The sequence below is a fragment of the Armigeres subalbatus genome, chromosome 2, assembly GCF_024139115.2.
Source record: "Armigeres subalbatus isolate Guangzhou_Male chromosome 2, GZ_Asu_2, whole genome shotgun sequence".
Lineage (NCBI taxonomy): Eukaryota > Metazoa > Arthropoda > Insecta > Diptera > Culicidae > Armigeres > Armigeres subalbatus.
The window spans coordinates 116,382,864-116,406,225 of record NC_085140.1 but is presented as its reverse complement, the minus strand read 5'-3'; the positions used below and the strand labels follow the sequence as shown (position 1 = coordinate 116,406,225).

Sequence of the window (23,362 nt, the reverse complement as noted above, 5' to 3'; positions counted from 1 at the left end):
CGATTGGCATACATAAATAAGATGATTCCTGCATTCTAAATTCTAAATTTCGACATGAACTTATTGTGTGCATTTGAGATTTTCTGCGATGCATGCTTTGCAGCATTGTAACGCTTGCCTTCTTGTCCAAACTGATTTAATTAAAATTTCATCTAAATATCGTTATTTTCGCACAAGAGACTAGTTAAATAAATGCAGAACAACAAGCAACGGCATTGATTTTGGGTCAGAATTCAATAAAATTCCACAAGGAGGGTCCAAAATCTGTAGGGGTCTAAATCAAGTTGTTTACCCTATTAAGGGCTGCATTCCAACATGTTTTGAGCCTAGTACGCTGCTTTTACGGAATGGGTTTACGGAAAATTACCAAGGTAAATTTGACAGCTGATTCAGTATGGGTGTAATGTCACTTTTCTGTACGGAATATTTTTCCGTAAGGGAATGTGACAGCTCCATTTACTTTACCCAGCAGGCGTTATTAGCGTTACGAAATTTTCTCTACTTATCAGTTCCGGAATCATTCCGTGAGCATTCCGTATCCTATCAATTTGCACAGTACTTTTCAGCAGCGCACTAGCCTTTGACGTAAACTACGTCTAAGGAGAAGGCTCGGATGCAGGGGGCAACATGAAAATTTCAAACTGGGAACCGTCACGAAATCCGAAATCATTTAAGATTTCAAACCTTAATAGGGAGCGGGAGCTCAACTGTGACAGATGGGCTCGGAGGCATACTTAAGGTTGAGTCCCGGTGTTTAGAAACGTGGAATATGGTAAAAAGTGAAGAGATTTGTTTAAGAAACTTTAAGACTTCATTCAGAATTAGATTTTTATTGAAAATCCGTTTGATATACCATTAAAAAAAATTCCGGATACCATAGGAAAGTTGTAATTCAAGTTGTCAAGTAGAAGAATTCGAAGAATTCGAAAATCGTTTAATTAATCATTCGGATATCTCGGATGGCACATTTTTTTTGCAGTTATTTTTATTTTCGACATTTCATATTTGCAAAAGGATGTAAGGCATATTTTGGCAAAAAATGAGTGGGAAATGAGCAATTAATTATTAATTATAAGGCTTCTATAAAATTCGTATGAAGTAATAAATATCTAACATCTTTGCAGCTTGTTTTTTTATAAACTAAGATTTTCTCACTTACACCACTTTGCGTCCGAACCACGATTCCATATTTCGCATGAGCTTTTAAGTTTCTCGATTATTGTCGCTTCTAGAGTAAAAGAAAAAAATCATAACGCATATAACTATGTAGGCTTTCATATGCATAAATTTTATAACCGAAAACTGTATATTCTAACGTGAAATTAGAAGCCAACGCGAAATATTCATCACAAAGGTATGAGCAGCAAAAACATGTTTCAATCAGCCTAGTGAAAAATCCAGTTCGCTGCAATGCCTGCATTGATGTCACTGTTGCACATGCGCAATAGCCACGGCAATAGCGGTCTGGTTCATCTTGGTTCAAACACCACTTGGTATGGTTTCGGCGAGAGCGTGATTCCCGGGAGCAGTTTCAGACTTGGCTTATCGATGCAGTTATCGGGCTGTCGGAGAGTGAATTTCTGTAGTATCCCAACAAGGAATGTGAACATGCAGGCTCGTGCCAAAGATTCACCGAGGCAGCGTCTTCTGCCCAGTCCAAATGGAATCAGACGTTCGACGTTGATTATCTTTCCATCTGAACTGATGAATCGTTCAGGTCTGAAGTTTTCCGGATCGCCCCAATGTTCCGGGTCCATATGAACTGTACGTAATCCCATTAAAATTGTGGTGTTTTTGGGTATTTGATAGCCTCCCAGGGTGCAATCTGAAAGCGCTCTTCTGGGACCACTAACGGGGACGATGTGGAAAAATCTCTGAACTTCTAACAAGAATGCTTCCGTATAGGGTAAGCTTGTTCGATCGTTTTGCTGAGGCATTTCATCTTGATGCAAATGTTCATCGATTTCAGTGTGAATCTTTTTCTGGATGTCAGGTTTCATTGCCAGAATCATGAATGCTAAATCAATGGTAATACTGGTGGTCTGAGATCCTGCAATGAAAATATCAAGTATGATCATTGTCAACTGTAGATCCGTAAACGTGGAGCTTGAGGCATCTTTTCGATCATTCATTTCTTTGATAAACGCGTAGATCAAGTCATCCGAACATTTCTCTTCGTTGTACTCCTGATGATGTTTTTTGATAGTTATCATGAAGAACTCATGTAATTCTTGATTGAACTGTTTGAGAAGGTTGTATCCGGTCCATTCCGGCGCTATATGACGAAGCCAAGGCAATTGACTCAGTATGCCTCCGGACATGTCGAATGCCTTCGATCTGTCCTGAAGCAGTTTCAGCAATCTTGCGAGTCGTTGGTCATCTCTTGCAATCCTTGATCCCGTGGTGAAAGTCCACAGTACGTTTATTACACTCGTTGGAAGTATACTGCCAGGCCACACAGGATTTCCTTTCAAATCTCTGATGATTCCAGTCAGCTCGTTGAGCTCATTTTGTATTTGCAGCTGCATCGGTTGTCTCCCATAGCCCGCTTGACGTAGATGCCGTACAACGAAGTTCCTGTGTTCTACCCAGAATGGACCATCTGTACAAGTAACTCCTAATCTGTAAATCAAAAACGTGCTGACATTATTTGCTTTTGACTTATTGAAAAAAATGTCACCTTGTTCCCATGGTTCTCAATCGGAGGAAGAAATTGTCCGGTCGACCGTCGAACTCTTCTTTGCTGTGAACCTCTCGAACGGCAGGGTACTGCAGGGCAACAACTACGTATTCCTGGCCTAGTTTTAGCCCTATAACGGGGCTATTATACTGCTTGGAAAGTGCTTCAAATGCCAAATGTTGACCACCGCTGGCGCGAGCCAATTTGCGAACGAACGGCGTATTACCGACAAGGGGAAGCCATTGGGGCCCTGTAAGAAAATAGCAATTAATGTACAGGCATTTGTTGTTGAACAGAAATATGGATAAACCACCACTATCGCGTTAGAACTATGATGAAATTAACAAATCGACAGATATGGTAAGCTGCCAATTGAATAATGGCACTGCAAATGCTGGGTAAAGCGTACCATTGTTACTTCGCGTACCTCAAGGAATAAAATAGATCCCATTTCGCGGCCCTTAGTTTTTTTAACTTTATTAAAGTGTTTTTTTAATCTACAGATTAAGTTCAACACCGCGATCCTTAGCCTCTTACCCAGCAATTCCTATCCCTTCCTCATCGTGGCGCTGCAGCCTTAGGGAAGATCGGGTAACCAACCCGGGTGGGAACTATGGTCGTTACTGACAGGGAAGGGGGGATTTGCTCCTCTCCGGAGGTGCAAATCTGAGCGAGCGTCTGTTCTCCATATTAGGGGCGGCTGATCATCGTCCGAGTGCCAGCGAGGGACTCTAAAATAAACTGTGCACATCATGTTGCATCGTGTCTGCATTGAGCAGGCAGCTCCTTCAACGCGATATAGGTAGTGCAACCCTGGTAAGATAGCCTACCAAAGATTCTACAGTTACCAAGAAAGGCAAAAGTAGAGCAAACGGATTGATTCAACTCAACGGCAACATAACCGGCAACGAATAAATGACAACGATTGGAAAGTCGGATCTTGGAACGTGAGAACTTTGAATGAACCCGCACGTGTTGGGCTCCTGGCTCGAGAGCTGCAGGAGGTCGGCGTGGGTGTGACACCAATCCAGGAAATACGGTGGCCTAAAACTGGAGAACGTGAATTCCGGGCTGTGGATCCCATAGCGAACACTTGTTGGATTCATGGTGATCGAGAAGCAGATGAAGCGTGTTATCCGGTGGAAGCCGATAAGCGACCGCATTTGCGTGTTGAGAATAAAGGGCAAATTCTTCAACTATAGACTGATCAGCATCTATGCCCCAAAGAACGATAAGCCTGATGACGTGAAGGATGAGTTTTATGAGAGCTTTGATAAGGCCTACGGAGAGTGCCCAACACACGATGTAAAGATTGTAATTGGGGATGCAAATGCGCAGATCGGATGAGAAAGTTTCTTCCGCCCTGTCATTGGTACGAAAAGCCGTCATTCAGCTCCCAACGATAATGGTCAGCGACTTGTAACCTTTGCTGATGCTAGAGGATGGCAATCAGCAGTATCTACTTCGCACGTAAGAATATACGCAAACACACCTGGCAACATCGAAGTGGAGATACTTGCTCACAGATAGACCACGTGCTGATCGACGGACGACATTTCTCGGATGTTATAGATGTAAGGTCCTTCAGAGATCCGAACATTGACCTTGTAGTTGCAAAAAATCGGGCGCGACATCCAGCGTCACGAATTCACGAAACAACAAAACGATGCGTTTCAATATCCAACGCTTGTCAGTTGAAGAAGTTGCTGAACAGTACCACCAGAAGCTGGACGAGCGGATAGGAGATGCCACCGGATATGGCGACGTCAACAGATTGTGGGAAAATATCCACGAAGATGTAACTACAACAGCGCAGGAAGTGTTAGGCACTGCACAGCGACACCAACGAAATGGTTGGTTTGATGAGGAGTGTCAGCGAGTGACGGACGAGAAACATGTTGCTAGGAGTCGAATGCTAGTGGCTCGTACCCGTTCCAACAGAAAGCGGTACAGTGTAGCAAAGGTTTTACGCAACTGTCAATAGCGCGCGGCATAAGACTGCGCCAGTGCGCAATGACCGAGAGGGGAATTTGCTGACAGACAAGACTATGGTGGCAGACAGGTGGAAGGAGCACTTCGAAGATTTGTTGAACGGTAAAAATGAAGGTGTATTAAGGAGCGGGATGGACATAGTCGGCGAAGGTCAAGCTGTGGAACCACTAACGAGGTAAAGATGAGGTAAAGAAGGCTCTAAACGAGCTGAAAAACAGCAAAACTGCTGGACGAGATCCCGGTCGAGCTTTTCAAACATGGAAGTAAACAGCTGCATCAATCAATCCACCACATTATCCAGAAAATATGGGAGGATGAAGAACTGCCTGCCGTCTGGTTGGATGGCCCCATATGCCCAATCTATTAGAAAGGGCACAGATTACAGCAGTGTTGATTAGTACTTTGGACGTTTTTTTCTCAATTTACTCAATCACACAATAAAAATTAGCTTTAACCATACAAATTAGCACTTGGTCGAAAGCTTTCAAATATATCTATCTGCTAAGGGTGATAAAACGGATATTGGTGTTAAATTCACTCCATACCAAACGATCAAAGCAAAACAAAAGTGCGGCCCGCGGGCCGCAGGGTAATTTTACTTTGATTAAGTCGTACGGAGTGATTTTAACACCAATATTCGTTTTAATATTCTCAGCTGATAGATATATTTGAAAGCTTTCGTCTAAGTACTAACTTGTAAGGTAAAAGCTCATTTTTATTGTGTGACAAGCAAATTAAAACAAAAAACGCAAAAAAATATTGAGCACTACTGGACTACAGTGTGCCAATTACAGAGGCACCCTTCTGATTTCAGCGTACATAATCCTGTCGCGTATCCTGTTTAACAGACTGAGACCGCTTGAGGAGTCCTTCGTCGGCGAATACCAGGTAGGTTTTCGTGAGGGCTGATCAACGACGGATCAGATGTTTAGAATGCGGATGATCCTTGATAAATTCCGGAAGTACAACTTGCAGGTTAATCATCTGTTCATTGATTTCAAAACAGCGTACGATTCAGTGAAAAAAAATAGCTGTGGCAGATAATGTCCGAACATGGTTTTCCGGCTAAACTGATTAGACTGATACGTGCACCGCTGGGTGACTCGAAATCAAATATCCGGATTGCAGACGAAGTGTCAACCTCGTTAGTGACCTTAGACGGATTGAAGCAGGGGGATGCACTTTCGCATTTATTGTTCAACATTGCACGGGCGCTATTAGGAGATCTGACGTGCAGAGGAACGGCACTATCATCACACGGTCGCATATGCTCCTGGGCTTTGCGGACAACATCGACCTCATTGGAATCGATCGCAGAGCAGTAGTGGAGGCTTTTGTCCTACTGAAGAGGGAACGGTGAGGATATTCTTAACCATAAGCTCTACCAAGAAAAAGTACATGGTGGCAGGTAGAGATAGAGGAAGACCTACTGGTGTTGGTGCTGAGGTAGTGCTTGATGGGGATGTGTTTAAGTTGTTGAAGAATTTGTTTTCCTTGAAAAAGCTTGTGACAATGACGTTTCCCGTGAAGTGAAAAGACGTATTGCTGCTGTGAATAGGGCCTTTTACGGATTACGTAACCAGCTTAGGTCCCGCAACATGCAGACGGAAACGAAATTTGCTCTATACAAAACTCTGGCCCTTTATGAACATGAAGCATGGTGATTAAAAGAGGTGGACCGGTGAGCTTTCGGGGTTTTCGAGCGAAAAGTGCTGCATACAATACTCGAAGAGAAACTGGATAATGGTGTGTGACGCAGATGTATGAATCATGAGCTGTATCAAGTATACAAAGAAGAAAATGTTGTCAATCATATACAATACGGCAGACCTTGGTGGGCTGGTCACTTAGTGCGAATGTCGGAAGAAAGAATAGCGAAAACAATATTCATCAAAGAACCAGATAAGGGCTGGCGACTTCGTGGAAGGCCATGAACACGCTGGCTGCACGCTATGGAATCGGACCTGGGGACCCTTAACGTTCGGGGAAACTGGAGGAACATCACCCAAGACCGACGATTATGGAGCTACACAATACGCTAGGGATAGGTGTATCGACGCTGTAGCCATGCTTATAAGTTTGAAATAGTTGTATATTGGCCCTATATGACGGTTTGGCGTAATAGATTCATCCAAAATGGCTTCCAGAGCGTTTTCATTTGAAACTTTTCCATCAACCTGATATCGTAAAGATGCGTGTTTTGTGGTAATAAAATGGTAAAGAAATAACGACATTGATTTTGAGTTTTTTCCTTTAAATTTTTCAATTTATTATAAATTTTTAACTATGTAATATTTTTATGTCAGTGTATTATTTTCTCCATTATAAATTGTCAGTAATCTGCACCGAAAGGCAGTGTTTTCATTATGGTTTCTAGGAGAGTTGTTGGGCAAAAAATATTGTAAAAAATCTGCTTGCATGGAAATGGCCAAAACATATTTTTTGAAATTCTAGGAACTTTTTTCAAATAGGCGTAACTGTATTTGACCTTGAAATTTGAAACGGTTAATATTCTCTAAATTTAGCTTATTTTGTTCAACAAACGTTACTACCAGATAGATCGGAATCTATTCTTTCTGTTAGACACATAAGTTTACCAAAATAGTTTAATTGAAAAGCACAGTCGCCGTTCCAAAAATCAAGGTCAGAATCATGTACGCCCATTTGAAAAAAAGTTCCTAGAATTGCGTTTTCTCAAAATGGTTTGCGCAAGATTTTTCTTCGTCCTGAAATTACATATCCCAAATCTGATACTCAACGAAACATTTTCGCGGGGAAAAAGTGGCTGCTTTATTTATTTATTTTTTTTTTCAGAAAAATATATTAAGCTCTTTTTAGTGGAATGTATTAAACCGTCTAAGACGAATTAAGTACTGTCCATTTAATTCCACCAGTTAATTTTCGTTAACTTTGCAGATACGTATTTCGACCACAACTGTGTGGTCGTCTTCAGTATCTCGTACTTAGACTTAGACTCGACTGAGTCGAGAAAATTAACTGGTGGAATTAAATGGACAGTACTTAATTCGTCTTAGACGGTTTATTTTTTTTTATTGAAATTTTTTGTCAAGTTTGAATTACTTACATTATTTTTAGTTACTAGCTATCTCCAAATAGAAGTTAAGCGAATTCAATGATAGGTATAACATTTATCTTTTGAACTTATGAATTTAACATAACAAACAAATAATTTCATTATTTTTGTTTTATTTTTTCGTGGAAAATGTTGTAGAGTTGGTTCCATCAGGTCTTCAAATCTTTTTTTCCAATTTTAGTTTGGTGATTCTTCCATAACCTTTGGGCAAGTTATTTGGCTCAGATATCGATGACGCAAGACAGCTGAAGATGTAGCTCTAGCTCTCAACACCTCTTGAGGGATGTAAGCAATTTCTTGATAATTTTGATTTTTTTACTTGGTATTATTCCGAATGTTGTTGTTGTAAGCCACAAATCGGACATCTTAGATACCACGTGCTTTTTCCAGTAGTTTTTTCAAGGCAGAATGGTAAAATCAAACGGGTTTGTTATATGTTGAAAATCGTCGGTGCATATTCTTAAGATAACCCTCGTTTCGACTATAATATTTTTTTCCGTTTAGGACCATCAAGTCGATTGGTATATAACACTATGGGTATGCGAGACTCATATAAGAAGTTCGTATTCGGAGTGAAAAGATAGCCTTTCGGTACAACTTTGTTGTACGAGAAAGGCAAAAAAGTTTTTCTAAAAAAACTATTTTCATGCCCATATTGAGTACATATATAAACCTTTTTCAAATGTTGGTCCACATAAATGCTAGATTATGCTAAATTGCGTCCTAAACAAAATTTTATACGTCCAAAATGTGTCGTTGGTTGAAGATAGGCTGCTGAACCTATATTCGGCACTGTAGGCATAAAACACGCTGATAAATTTTCACTCAATATGGACATGGAAAAAGTTTTTGTTAGAAAACCTTTTTTCCTTAAATATGTCACAGTTAGATAATTGAAATACCTACCTGTAGAGAAAATTTCATCGATTTCGAAAATTTCATCGAGATGAGGTTTTTTTTTGTAATATCTATTTTAATTTTTAAAACTAATTTGGTTCAGTGTAGGAATCGCTTTTTTATTTTTTGGATATTTTTCCAATAAACTTCAGGGAATTTCACGACAGTCCGCCATACAACATTTTTTTGTAGGTCTTGTCATTTTAGAGTTACACCCAGGTTTTTTTTTACGCGGTTGGAATTCAATAATTTCTCAGTCAACCTGAATTTTTACAGCTTTTAAAATACCCCCTAAATTTTCTTCGATTTTTTATGAACTTTTTCGTGGGGTCAACTCATTGTTTTATAGACGCTGGAGGTCTTAAACGACTAAAACCAAACCGTATAAAAAAAAACCTGGGTGTACATCGTTTTTTAAAAAATCAAAGAAAAAAAATTGGCCCTCATCAAATGTTACTCTTGACGTTTTTTGAAGAACCAAGTATGCAGAGTGGCTTAGAAATACCATATCCTCATGCCCACCAAGTTTGATTTGATTCTGAGATGGTGCTTCCAGCCCCATAGAAGGGGTGGTGCGAAATTCGTCTATGGGGGAGGTGGGGGTAAAACGGACAGGGGTCCCGTTTGAGCTAAATCGTTACAAATTTGGCACTCTATCAAGTGGATCTTATTGCTTGTTTCAAATTATGAGTGCAACATGTTTTACTACATTCAAATATGAAAACTATTTAGTTGATTAAAGATATATTTTTTTGTCGTTTATTTAGCAGGCTCAATCGCCATTTGGCATCACGGAGCCGGGTATTGTTTTTACAATAATTCATTAACTCAAGATTAAAAACTACTTTTCCCTAAAACCATTAGCAGGATGACTAATAGTTTGGGTACACTGCTCAGAACAAACTTTTTTTTTATGTTCTCTATCCGTTTTGATAGCCGCCTATCAACGGCTTTTTCATCTTCACCGACAGTCTTAGTTCCTTGTAGGCTGTTCGGTCAGTGAAACCGGTTCAGCACTCAGCGTATCTTCTGAATGGGATACGGAAAGCTGAAAGGGAAATGAGAAAGCGGACACTCTGGTTAAGGTGGGCACTATGGAAGGTGATATTTACGATCGGCAAATCACCTTCGATGATTTTTCCTCACTAGTTCGTCAGGAAACCTTGATCAGCTAGATGGCTGTATTCAAATTGCCAACAGGAGTCGAAGCGGCCATGGTTAAAAAAATTGAATTTGGGACGAGACTTCATTCGAACCATGTGTCGTCTACTGTCCAATCACTACTCTTTAAATGCACATCTTTTTGGAGTGGGGCTCTCAGAAGGCAATCTCTGTGTTTGCGAGGCGGATTATCAGGACATTGAACATGTCGTGTGGGCGTGCGAGGAGTATTGTGGCCCCAGATCGGCGTTAACTGAACATCTTCGGGTCCGAGGAAAGCAGCCAAAGCCTATTAGGGAAGTGTTGGCGGGTCTTGATCTCGAATACATGTCCCTTTTCCACCAATTCTTGAGAGTTGCTGATGTTAGATTATAATCGTCGTCCATCCATCTCTTTTGATGTCGCAATCCCTTAAGAATTTCTTCCTCCTGTTGTTTACCGTTAAATACCATTCGTATGTCTTTCTCTCGCTGCTATATCCCAAAAAATGTTTGTCTCATTACAGATGTGAAACATTGCCAAGGATTTCAACTGTGTGAACATCAGCATTGTAATTAATTAAGCACCCTAAATTCCCTCCCTTTCATATGGTATAATTGTATTCCCTAACCTCGACCAAACCGCGAGTCTTTCGGTTCCCCAAAACTAACATTAGTGTATAAGAACATGAAAAACTGTATTTAAAAACATGATTCCGGCTCCATAGCGCTTTACGGTAAATAAGCCTTCCAAATAAATGATAGTTAAAAATTCCAACAATTCATTTTTTTGAGAATTTTTAAAGAAAATGGATCATGGTGGGGTAAAACGGACACGTTCTGGTGTGGGAAATTTGGATCATATGAAGTACATACATTTTTTTCATCAAATTGTTTATATCCGAAAACACCAAGCATTCATTAGGAAATTCGAATCTCCGAGTTTTGTTCAGACCATTGACATTTTTAAGTAATTTCAAATGATGTAATATGGTTTTTAGTAAACTCGAAACTCGATTATGCATATGTACAACATGTGATAGATTAGTTCGGAAAAGGTATTAGAGGGTAACCGCCCCTTCGGTGGGCTTTGATCCCACGACCCCAGTACGCTAGACAGGTGCTTTCCCTACTAAGCTACGAAGGACCTCTGTCGTCCTCCGCAGCTTAGCGGGTACTGATGAAACCAAATTCCCAGCACCAGGTACCAGCCGAACTCTCTCAATATATTTTCAGAACTAACTCTCTCTCTAATATATTAATTATTATCCAACATTTTTATTTTAAGAGGCACATTTTATAGATGCTTCGCCTATGCATACAATTTATCAACTAAATTGATTGTTTTAAACTTTATTTCTTAACATGTCCGTTTTACCCACACACTATGTCCATTTCACCCGCATACTTTTAAACCGAGTTTTTTCTCATCCTGATTTTCATTGTCAAAAACATCACAAAATCCAACTGTTTTCCACTAAATTGACTTCAAGGCATCGTAGTGTTTCTACTAAAAATTCACGTAAGTGGTTTAAGTCCCCAATATTACGACGTTTTCCTTGTGAAAATGACGCGGTTCCTTAGGGTGTCCATATTACCCCCAGCCCCCTATGGTGCGAAAGAAATGTTGCGGTTGAAATTACTATATCGAGGGTTAGTTTACCTGCACCGACAGATTTTCAACAAATAGCAAACCCGTTTGATTTTACCGTGCGCGCAGTAAAAATCAATTGTGGCCCTTATGGATAGAAGGCCAAATTTATCCTTAATCTAATCGCTAGAAATCGAGATACTGATCCTCAAACATGACCATTTTGTATGAAAATCAGCGCAAGCATTATAATTATTTTCGGGTGTATATGTGTGTGTGCGTCATCCTCTATCCCTCACCCAACCGGGGGTGTTGATTAAGTAGTACTACGAATAATTTGATCAGATCTCATGCTCCGTAATGGTGCCCTTTTTATTACGACAACTAGTACGACAAAAGGGAATCACATCTGAAGCAAGAAATGTTTCTTCAGGCTGTGGAGGGAAAGGGATGTACAAGTTGTTCATAACAGGTACAGCAAAACTTCACAAGGACGCCCTTATTCATACTAACTACTCAGGGAGTAGAAGGTCAAGAAGAGCCACCGTTGCTAACTAAAGCGTGAACCGGATACCTGGGACTCCCACAATATCCGCGGCAATAGCAACAAACGATGCCCTGTACGTATTTAGTGCATATTTTTTATAGATTGGTAAAGCAATGAGAGAAAGAAAAGTAAAGAACTGGAACGTGCTCACCAATTTAGTTTATCCAGAAGAACTTCAATTTTGAACAGCGAACACCAAAGATATACGAAGAGACCACATAATTTCCTAAAGTCATTTAATTTTCTTCTCACTAATGTTTGCTGTATTGTTCGGTAGCCATTACACATTGACCACGACGTCGAATGGTAGCACTATCACACATATTGGTACTAGATCAAACCGCAGAACATTTCGGGTAGCTGGTCCCTGGCCCTATCGAGGAATGTAGATCACTTCTTAAACGGATAAGTTGAAGGCCATGTGCTGATGAATTTGAATAAATTCCACAGAAATATTTTGTCATATACAGAAACAGACAAAAATTTGTGACAGCGAAATTATGTTGCACCCATTCACACATGTCTACTTCGATCTTCATTATAATTATTTTCGGGTGTATATAGACCAAAACACACATCGACTGATGAAATAATCAGTCGAAGACTCATAAGGCGCCAATTTTGAATTTCGATGGTCCAGTTTACTAAGTGTGTAGTAGCTCCAACTGATCATAAATCGGATGTCCCTCAATCGCGCAAATGACGCAATCCTACATCAAATGTACACATTCCGTTTTCACTCTAGGAACGCAGCATAACAGGTCGGTAAGAAAGGTTTCGACACCAGTTTCGCAGAACCCCGACCAAATAATACGGGTCATACGGGTTAGTTGTCACCCTCTTTACCAATATGTACAGTATTTTAATCAAATTTGATGATTATGGATCAAATTTAATGATTTTTGAAAATGTTAAAACCAAAATCGCTCAATGCTGAAGAAATGACAAATAATGTTCCTTCTATCACTCACACGTGATATGGAATTTGGCAAACATTAATCACACTCGCTCAATCTGTATACGGAAGCGATTTACTGATAAAGTACACGACCCTCGTGCTGTTGTTGATAAGAGAAAATCTTCTGCTCAAATCGTTCAATATTTCGCGGCTCACACGAGAATGTATGAAATTGGTATGACGATACGATGAGTTAATATGATGTAAATTGGACATTGTGCGAGCGCTTATCGCATTTCGATAAAATTACTTGAAAGTGAACGGACAAATCGTAAATTGCGTTAGATGTCTTTTTTCCTGGTTTAGATTGACTCTCCCAATATTGTAAGACTAAGAATATTAAGATAGATTAAAAAAAGGGACTGGCTATTAGAAAACTAGATAAGACTATGAAAATTTTAAGATTTTATAATATCTTATGTTTGGTTGGAAAAGGAGGACATTGGCAAAAAATATATATTCAACTGATTTGAAAGCTCGTATCATCGCGCAAATGGGCTGGTTATATGCATAACGAGTTCGGTGAAATCCATGCTGCATCAAAGTGTGTTGCCTTAAAAGTCTTCCTGATGCACGAAAGTTCAGCAAAGATAAAAGATGCGGGCAGTCTAAACATCCTGTGTTTGACATTCCATCGAACGATTTTTCGTTTTTAATTTATTTCAGAATATTAGGGGCTGTGCGCAAATCACATTTTCGACCACCCCCTACCTCCTAGTAGACTTTTGTAGACTTTTCCTAAACCCTTCCTCCTTCCTTTACGTAAACTTCTACAAAATAAAAAAAATCATATTTGTTGTGCGCAATGACCTATTGTGAAATAATATGGAGATCAATCACGTGTTAAGTAATTCAGTTATTAAAATCCGTTTCGGTATAAAAATATAGCAACAAAAAACAAACTTGAATCAGAACAACATCAAACTTAAAAAATCCAACAAAAATCAATTTGATTCAAAATAAATTTTAATAAACTTTCCACGGCTGCTGAAACTATATCCCAAAGTCAACTGATGCAGTTTCCGGTAGATTCGATTCCTCCTAGAGAGGTGCGCTCGGCCATCGATATTCTTGCATCGGCGGGCCGCTGTTTAAAATCTGCACCGCCACAGATCTATATTTTCCTCGTGGATATTTCGTAAAATTCTCCTTACAATTTCTGTAGATAGTCCCGTGGAGCTTCAAAAAAAATCCTTTGGAAACTTTAAAGACTTTTTCTGAGAAATTCTATAGAATTTTCCGTTGAAATTCAAAATAATTTCCCAAGAAGTTTCATAATTTCCAAAGATTTTTCCGTGGAATCTCCAAATAATTTCAAGAGGAAATACCGAAAAGTTCTCCATGATTTTGTAGAATACTTAGAAGAATTTTTCAACTCAAAACAGAAGAATTTTCTGGTGAAATCCAAGATAGTTTCCCTAGCTATAAGTGACGCAAATCATGGAATCTTTATTAGAAGTCAAACAGACATTACATTATTTCAATACGAATAACAATTAATTTATTGAATTAAATTTATTTATTTATTTATTTATTATAATTCATCTGATCTGATCTGATCTTAATGAATAACGTGAAACGTTACTAATCTATATGTAGTCTTCTTATCCTATTAACAAATTGAGATGTAGTCAATCCAAAATCAAACACAGATTCAACTGATTTGAAAGCTCGTATCATCGCGCAAATGGGCTGGTTATATGCATAACGAGTTCGGTGAAATCCATGCTGCATCAAAGTGTGTTGCCTTAAAAGTCTTCCTGATGCACGAAAGTTCAGCAAAGATAAAAGATGCGGGCAGTCTACGTCTCCGTTGAGTAATTTGACGATGAACGATGCTTGCTGAATCTTATATTAGTGCGTGGCAGTGAGATATCATTTGCCGTGTACTATGTATGCAAATATTTATTGGCTTTGAAACCATCCAAGTGGGCCTGATACTGATAATCAATTTGAAAATAATCAAAGTAGTCGGGGCAATTGGTTGACAGTCTCATCCAAGATGATTACACCACTAGGTGTTCCAATCTGTCAAATTCACGATTCAGCCATTTTGGATTTTAGTATGGAAGAGCCAGCCGGTTTGTTTATGTTTTGCACCGAAAATGAATATTTCACCCCCGCCTTCTTCTCGTCCATAAACTGGGCAGATTGAAACACCTAGCTGTGTATTCATCTTGGTCTCATCAGTCTCATGGTCCGTTGTGCTAAACCATCAGATGCGGAAGGTTTTCCTGGAGACTCCCGCTTGCCTATTCACAGAATAAACTCCATAATTAGCATAGGCGAACGACGGTAAAAAATGAGTTAATCTTGTATGGGACTCAAACCATTTTGGTGCACAAAAACAAGCTTTTCAGTTGTTGACGCACCGGCTGTTAACCATAAATACTAATGGGGAAGATGGACTTTGAGACGGAAAAAGAATATCCAAAAGCATCGTCAAAACGTCACTACACTGCAGCCGAAAACGCAAAATGTTTGAAGAATAAGCTTACCTTTCTACCCGAATATGACAAAAACTGTTCAGGTCACTCTCAAGAAACATGGTTTCTGGGTAGTTTATTAATGTGGGAATATACTTTGAAGGATCGCCTATGTGCTATGAAAGAGAGAAGATTATGTAGGAAGAAATGTCTGGCATCTACGAAATCCCGAGCCAAGATTATCTTGCAGTGTATATAAGCCAAACACACGCCGAAACTTAAGGTTTGTTCAAAAGACCATGAAAGGGCAGTGAACAACGACAGGTTCTATGGCTCGCGCGTGGCAGCACACAGTGAGCTAAACCACGCCATAGATTGGGAATAAAATACGTTCGAAAGTATTCCCAAACAAATGCATGGGAGTCCCTATACATTGCCGCCGCTCTACAGCCGAAACATAAAATAATGTGAATGTTGTGTGCCAAGTACCAAAATGTAATCGTTCCTCTTAGTTTGATCACGTAGATGGGCAGCATCGAGCAATCGAGAAATTTTAAAAATCTTTTCCGTTTGTTAGAACCACAAGTATTGTGCCCAGTCTCGCGTCGCGTTTTGTGTTTGTAAATCTTGTATTCCTTTCGTTCGAATCTTGGAATATATAACGTAATCGCTGCCTATTCTCTGCCTATTGCATGACCCCCTACTAGTAATCTCAGAAGCCGGCATATCCCGATCAGGAGTGAATAAACTGATAACCAAAGCTTTATAGAGTACAAAATATAGAATTCCGAGACTAAACATTATATTGCCAAATATCTCGTGAAATGAAGGAAATATAGTGCGGATAGAGGAAAATAATGATTAAATGAATATTGGTTCTTAACATGTTTGTCACATTCGCAGTACCTGTATATTAGAAAAGTTTAAACATATTTTGTTAAATCATTAAGCCCCAAGATATGGGTGAGTTGTGGAGCAGACTAAAGCGATTAAACGGAAAATGATTTATTACGACACTGCAATAAGCATAGTGTTTGATATTTCAACTGAAATACAATACAGAGAGCCTAACCAGGGCAGGGAACGCTCTGCCAGTAATTTATCAAATCAGATTGATATTATTTTATTGATGGTGATATATGCTGTCAAAGAATATATTTCTTTACAATTTCTCGTGTTTCTAAATAGCGTATCCATATTTTTTCGATTTGAAATATGTTCTCCTACTCGGGACACAACTGAATTCTCACGCGACAGCTGATACACAGATTATTGCATGTGGTTCTCTCGCTGTTGGCCGGCACTTAATCAATTGTCGCGATGTGTTTTGTTCATCAATGAATTGTCAATCAACAAATAAATGCTCGGTCACTGAACTAAACTTGATTTTTTCGATTTCAGATAACTCATACCTGGTGGGTAATTTGGTGGTCTACGAAGTTGCTTCAATAACCAACTGATGAAGGTGATGATAAGAATGCTGCTCAGCACTAGAACTATCATGATGATTGGCTGTCAAAACTTTTTTTTTATAATCTTTGCACGATCGCATCGGGTTGCATAACATCCACCTGCGAGGCCAATCTTCTAAATTATGCAAATTTATATCAGTCCAAATTTGTCCGATGGCACCACAACTATTCCACTTCAAGAATGCTGGCTAGAATAAGATTTTAGTGCTCTGGAGCTGACTGGGCAGATTACACAACCGCATGAACCGCGTGCTCGCCCAAACGATGTGGACGAGCTGAAATACGAAACCGAACTGAGCAGAAAGGGTTGAGTCGGCGAAGATACTCCGATCTGATGGCACATGTGTGTACCATATGGTTGAATTTGAGCTGACTTGGTTTAGAATTACTAAAACGTCTTATCAAAGACGAAAGTGTGGCGCATGGTACGCTCATTCTCTCGATTATTTTGATGAACGATGTATGCAATTCAAAGAATATATGTTAATTGAGACCGACACACAACATGTATTATATGTTGTTTTCAGTGTTGCCGTGTGGATTTTTTTTAAAATGTGTACCCCGTCGAATAAAAGTTTAGTTTTTAGTTGGGATTATTTTTTTAATATTCCACAAAGATAAGAAAAATTGAAATTTAATCAAAATTAATTTCAACGCATTTTTTACTAGATTATCTTATCTGGATGCCATATAGAAAGAATACAATGCACTAAAATATAACAATGGGGCTCACGCCAAGAAATGAAATACAAAAGAAATAATTTTGCTTGTTTTTTTATTTATGATACATATTTTTGGACTTTTGAAGAAAATAATGTTCAGATGTACGAAAAGCATGTAAAACTGTGATTGAAATGTTTAAGAATATTTTTAAAATACATAAAAATAACTAACGCTGAATTATGCTTCAAATGTGAGATATTTCAAATCGGAATGTTTTGGGGAGACGTCAAAGGGTGCACTCCAAAACCAATCGTCGAATTCCAATCGACATAACTTGTCGAATTGAGATAATGTCTGTCTATCTGTGTGTGTATGTGTAACTGTACATAGGTGTGTATTTGTGTTAGTATGTGCTTGTACGTACATTAGAGTGATTAAAATTTTGACATTTTCGCTCCCCTATGCTTAAACGATTGGTTTTGTATTTCAATAGACCTCCTAAAGTTTAAGCTAATTTGGATGTAATTTGATTGTGTACGCGTCATCTGAAGATTGTATGGAAATTGATTTATAACTTGGGTGGGTCTTCACTACTTAAACAAGGTGGGCTGGCTTGACTGTAGATATCCAACAGTAAAGCACATGTGAAGATTGGACAAATCAAGCATCAGAAAGATATTCAATTTGCAAAAAAAAGCAACTGCGGTGGAGGTTGGTACTCGGATTCTGATGGCTTTACCGCAAACGTGACCTTTAAGTGGTCTTGTTGTGTAGGCAGGGGTTATCACGTCTACCTAGAGAGTAGGAGACTGAGGGTTCGAGTCCCTCCAAGACACGTGGATTCTTTTTCACAAATTCCATATTAATTTGTCCATTTCGAAACATGTGCTGTACATATGCACAGCCAAGATATTTAACAAGAAAAAGTGTCTATTGGGTCAAAGTTGTTTATGCTGGAGTTATTTGTTGGTTTTGCCAGTTCCCTCACATAAGCCTAGATGGTTTTAAACGGCCCAGTCTTGGTGACATGCTTCTAGTAGAGTTATGAGAGAATTCCACACGCTATGTTTAAAGGCAATTATTATGCAAAGTGAATGCACCTCGGATGTTAAACCGTTGGATCATAGTTTTTGACCTCTAGTTCTAGGATCTGTGTCGATTAAAATATTTCATCGGTGAAATTTTGACTTTTTTTTACTATTTAAGGTAATATTTTTAACCTAAAAACCTTTGCTGATTTTTTTAAATTTTTTGAAACAAATTATATAAAACCAAACCACAACTTTTTATTCCTGATGCTTTATGAAACATTTTCATATAAAAACATTTTTCATATGATGAAAATAGTAGAAGTTATATTAAAATTACTGCCAGTTTTAAATGTTCTTAAGGTTTATTATGAACAGATCTGGAGCCTTCCTTAGCCGTACGGTAAGATGCACTGCTACACTGCAAGACCATGCTAAAAGTGGCTGCGTTCGATTCCCGGTCTTGTCTAGGATATATTCTCGCCTTCCCTGGGCATAAAGTATCATCGTAGCCTAATGATATACGAATGCGAAAATGGTAACTTGGACTAGAAACCTCGCAGTTAATAACTATGGAAGTGCTGAATGAACACTAAGCTCCGAGGCGGCATATGTCAGAGTGGTTGATAAAATGCCAATAAGAAGAAGTATTATTAAAATTAAGAACATAATATCACTCTTTAACACTTCGAATCAACAAAAAAATAATACTACGAACTAGATCAAAGTAGTATTTATGTTCTGTATTTCAAACTTGATTAAACCTCAATGGACGTCTGTATTATGTGACCACTGTTATATGCTACCACCGTGGATAACTTGCATACTGTTCGTGGTTATCTGGCATTTTGTAGTTTTGCTAAATAGTATAGAAGTTTCTGTGGATGGCCTCCGTTGTTTGCTTCGTATACTTTGTAGGGCCTCCCTGTGATGCGAACGATTCTAGAACATGGAATTTCAAAATAAGAAATTTTTAGGTGTTTGGTAGCCCAGCTGCTATCGAACTATTCAAAAAACTGTTACAAAAATATCGTATGCCGTCTGAATAGAAGTCCAACAATGTTACACTAGAACAGCAATCAACTAACTGTGGTAGACTCTCCATTTACCTTGTAATAACCATTGCACTATTTTCCTTTCAAAACACCCCGTTTAATTAAAAGACTTCAGCAGTAGCGTCCAGTGAAACCAAGTTGAGCGTGATGGGTTGCGTTGACCTCTGATATCCAGACTTCAGATTTGTCTTGATGGTTTTTTGCTACACGGCAGAAAATTTGGTAGACCAATCCCACCAGCTAACGTTGCGCTGGATGAGGGGTTTTCTCTAAAATTGTGTCATAGTCTCCTCCTTCCAGAAGATGATTATGAACACAATTGAAATATAATCGAGCATCTTTCTTGACCTGTCCAGTGTTAAATTCTGTTTCTATGGTAACAAGTGGACGGTGCAGGGTTGCTGGTTTTTTAATAGACACGTATGAGATATGCAGTTACACAAGAATTCGCTATCGAAAAATGAAATGTATGTTCGGTGTCAACAGTATTTTTAGTATAACTTCTGCTACTTTCATCATATGAAAATTGTTTTTATATGAAAATTTTCCTTGAAGCGTTAGGAAAAAAATGTGGTGCCTGAATTTTATACCTATATCTCGCTACAAAAAAAATTAAAAACTCAGAATAGATTTTTAGGTTAAAAATATCCCCTTAAATGGTAAAAAAGTCAAATTTTCACCGATGAAATATTTCAATCGACACAGATCCTTAAATTAGATGTCAAAAACTATGATCTAACGGCCCAACATCCGAGGTGCATTCACTTTGCATAATAGTTGCCTTTAAACATAGCGTGTTCCATGGAAAAGATATGACTACAGAGTGGAGAAATGTACATGTTGCAAAGAGCATCGCCGGTGAGGGTTGTACATAAATATAATGATAGCTTATTTAGCGAATAGTTTCAACTTGCAATGATGTCACACTGTCACAATGATGTCATCTGCCTACGTGATTTCAATACTTTTTCAACAAACTCTATTTGGAACGAACTGGTTTTTTGAAGCGGTACACTAGAAATGTGTCCAGCCCATCGTATATTTTCATATTTGTCATACATTGGGTACATAAACGAGTATTTAAAAAAATCTTTATTTTAATGATTTTAATGATGTAACTATAGCGAGAATGGTACGTACCTATGGCATGATTACCGTCCATTCTACTGGTGGAATAGGACGATAGCCGAACTCCTTCACAGCTGTATTCGAGAAGGGAGTAGGATACAGAGAGCCTACAACGATATTTAAAGAGAAGATCGCAGACCTATATTTCATGGATGACATGAGCTGCTTTCACGAATCATGATCAACAAGGCTACTTGAATGCAGAGCAAACTAATGGGGAGATGCATATAAGTTCACTATAACAATGATTGGTAGCCCAACGAAATCGCCAGAAAGGTACCCAGAAGAGCTAAGGACAATAATCGAATGACTGTTTAAGCGCCATGAATCAACTGGCCGCCTACACTGAATGGCGAAGTTAATACTCCTACGGAAGAAGACCGTGTTACTGTAATCAGGAACTTATCACGAGCGTTAGCGCTTGATTGACCCCCGTAGTTGCTACTTTGTTAGGACCATATTAGCTGTTCCTGCTAAGGGAATCTACTAATATTTGCTTGCGACTAGCACTGCTCTTCAATGTACAAGTGATGGTGAACTCACATAACGATTCGATTCATTTCCAATTCTAGCAGTTAATGCTACGCGCAGCTGGAACGTGAGTACGACAGCTGTCTAAGCCACGACGTCAGAATCATCAAAGGAGATTTGAACGCTCAGGTCAGGTTCTCCGACATTATCGACGTCATGACATATCGTGGCGCTAACGTCGACTCTGACCACTATCTGGTGATGGGTTAACTGCGCCCAAAACTATCAGTCATCAACAATGTTCGATACCGACGACCGCCGCGGTACGGCCTACAGCGACTGAAGCAACCTGATGTCGCCTTTGCATACGCGCAGCATCTCGAGGCAACGTTGCCAAGAAGATTGGGAGCTCGATGGGGCTCCTCTTGAGGACTGCTGGAATACAGTTAAAGCAGCCATTAACGAGGCAGCGGAGAACAACGTCGGGTAAGTGGAAAGAAGTTGACAGAACGATTGGTTCGACGAAGAGTGCAGACAGATTCTGTAGGAGAAGGACGCAGCGCGGGCGGTCGCGCTCCAGCAAGTTAGCCGGTAGAACGTGGAACGTTATAGATGGAAGCAGAGACATCAGACTCGCCTTTTTTAGGAAAATAAACGCCGCCTGTAACAGGCAGAGTATGAGGAGATGGAACAGCTGTGCCGTTCTCAAGAAACAAGCAAGTTCTATCAGAAACTCAACGCATCCCGCAAAGGCTTCGTGCCGCGAGCCGAAATGTGCCGGGATAAGGATGGGAGCATCTTGACGGACGAACGTGTGGTGATCGAAAGGTGGAAGCAGCACTACGAGGAACATCTGAATGGTGCTGAGAGTACAGGCAGTGAAAGTCAAGGCAGCGGAGGAGATGACTACGTAAGTTCAGCGGACGATGGAAGCCAACCAGCCCCCACCTTGAGGGAAGTTAAGGATGCCATTCAACAGCTAAAGACCAATAAAGCAGCTGGTAAGGATGGTATCGGAGCTGAGCTCATCAAGATGGGCCCGGAAAAGCTGGCCACTTGCCTGCACAAACTGATAGTCAGAATCTGGGAAACCGAACAGCTACCGGAGGAGTGGAAGGAAGGGGTTATATGCCCCATCTACAAGAAAGGCGACAAGCTGTGATGTGAGAACTTTCAAGCGATCACCATCCTTAATGCCGCCTACAAAGTGATATCCCAGATCATCTTCCGTCGTCTGTCACCATTAGTGAACGAGTTCGTGGGAAGTTATCAAGCCGGCTTCGTTGACGGCCGCTCGACAACGGACCAGATCTTTACTGTACGGCAAATCCTTCAAAAATGGCGTGAATACCAGGTCCCAACGCACCATCTGTTCGTTGATTTCAAGGCGGCATACGACAGTATAGACCGCGTAGAGCTATGGAAAATTATGGACGAGAACAGCTTCCCTGCGAAGCTTACCAGACTGATCAAAGCAACGGTGGATGGTGTGCAAAACTGTGTGAAGATTTCGGGCGAACACTCCAGTTTGTTCGAATCGCGCCGGGGACTAAGACAAGGTGATGGACTTTCGTGCCTGTTGTTCAACATCGCACTAGAAGGTGTCATGCGGAGAGCCGGGTGTAATAGGCGGGGTACGATTTTCAACAGATCCAGTCAATTTATTTGCTTCGCGGATGACATGGACATTGTCGGCCGAACATTTGCAAAGGTGGCAGAACTGTACACCCGCCTGAAACGTGAAGCAACAAAAGTTGGACTGGTGGTGAATACGTCAAAGACAAAGTATATGCTTGTGGGCGGAACCGAGCGCGACAGGGCCCGCCTGGGAAGCAGTGTTACGATAGACGGGGATACCTTCGAGGTGGTCGAGGAATTCGTCTACCTCGGATCCTTGCTAACGGCTGATAACAATGTTAGTCGTGAAATACGAAGGCGCATCATCTGTGGAAGTCGGGCCTACCAGAAGAAACTGCGATCAAAAAAGATTCGCCACCGCACCAAATGTGTCATGTAGAAGACGCTAATAAGACCGGTTGTCCTCTACGGACATGAAACATGGACAATGCTCGAGGAGGACTTGCAAGCACTCGGAGTATTCGAGAGACGGGTGCTTAGGACCATCTTTGGCGGTGTGCAAGAAGACGGTGTGTGGCGGCGAAGAATGAACCATGAGCTCGCCCAACTCTACGGCGAACCCAGTATCCAGAATGTAGCTAAA

The 23,362-nt window shown here is 40.0% G+C and overlaps 1 protein-coding gene across 1 annotated transcript; it reads right to left on the bottom strand.

Moving 5' to 3' along the window:
- Positions 1 to 345: 345 nt before the first annotated feature.
- Positions 346 to 17,109, bottom strand: LOC134214996 (probable cytochrome P450 305a1). The gene is made up of 3 exons (XM_062694262.1): positions 16,737 to 17,109; positions 2,681 to 2,930; positions 346 to 2,622 (listed from the first exon to the last, which is right to left on the bottom strand). Exons 1-3 carry the CDS (start codon positions 16,825 to 16,827, stop codon positions 1,470 to 1,472), a joined length of 1,494 nt encoding a protein of 497 aa, XP_062550246.1. The 5' UTR covers positions 16,828 to 17,109; the 3' UTR covers positions 346 to 1,469.
- Positions 17,110 to 23,362: the final 6,253 nt, after the last annotated feature.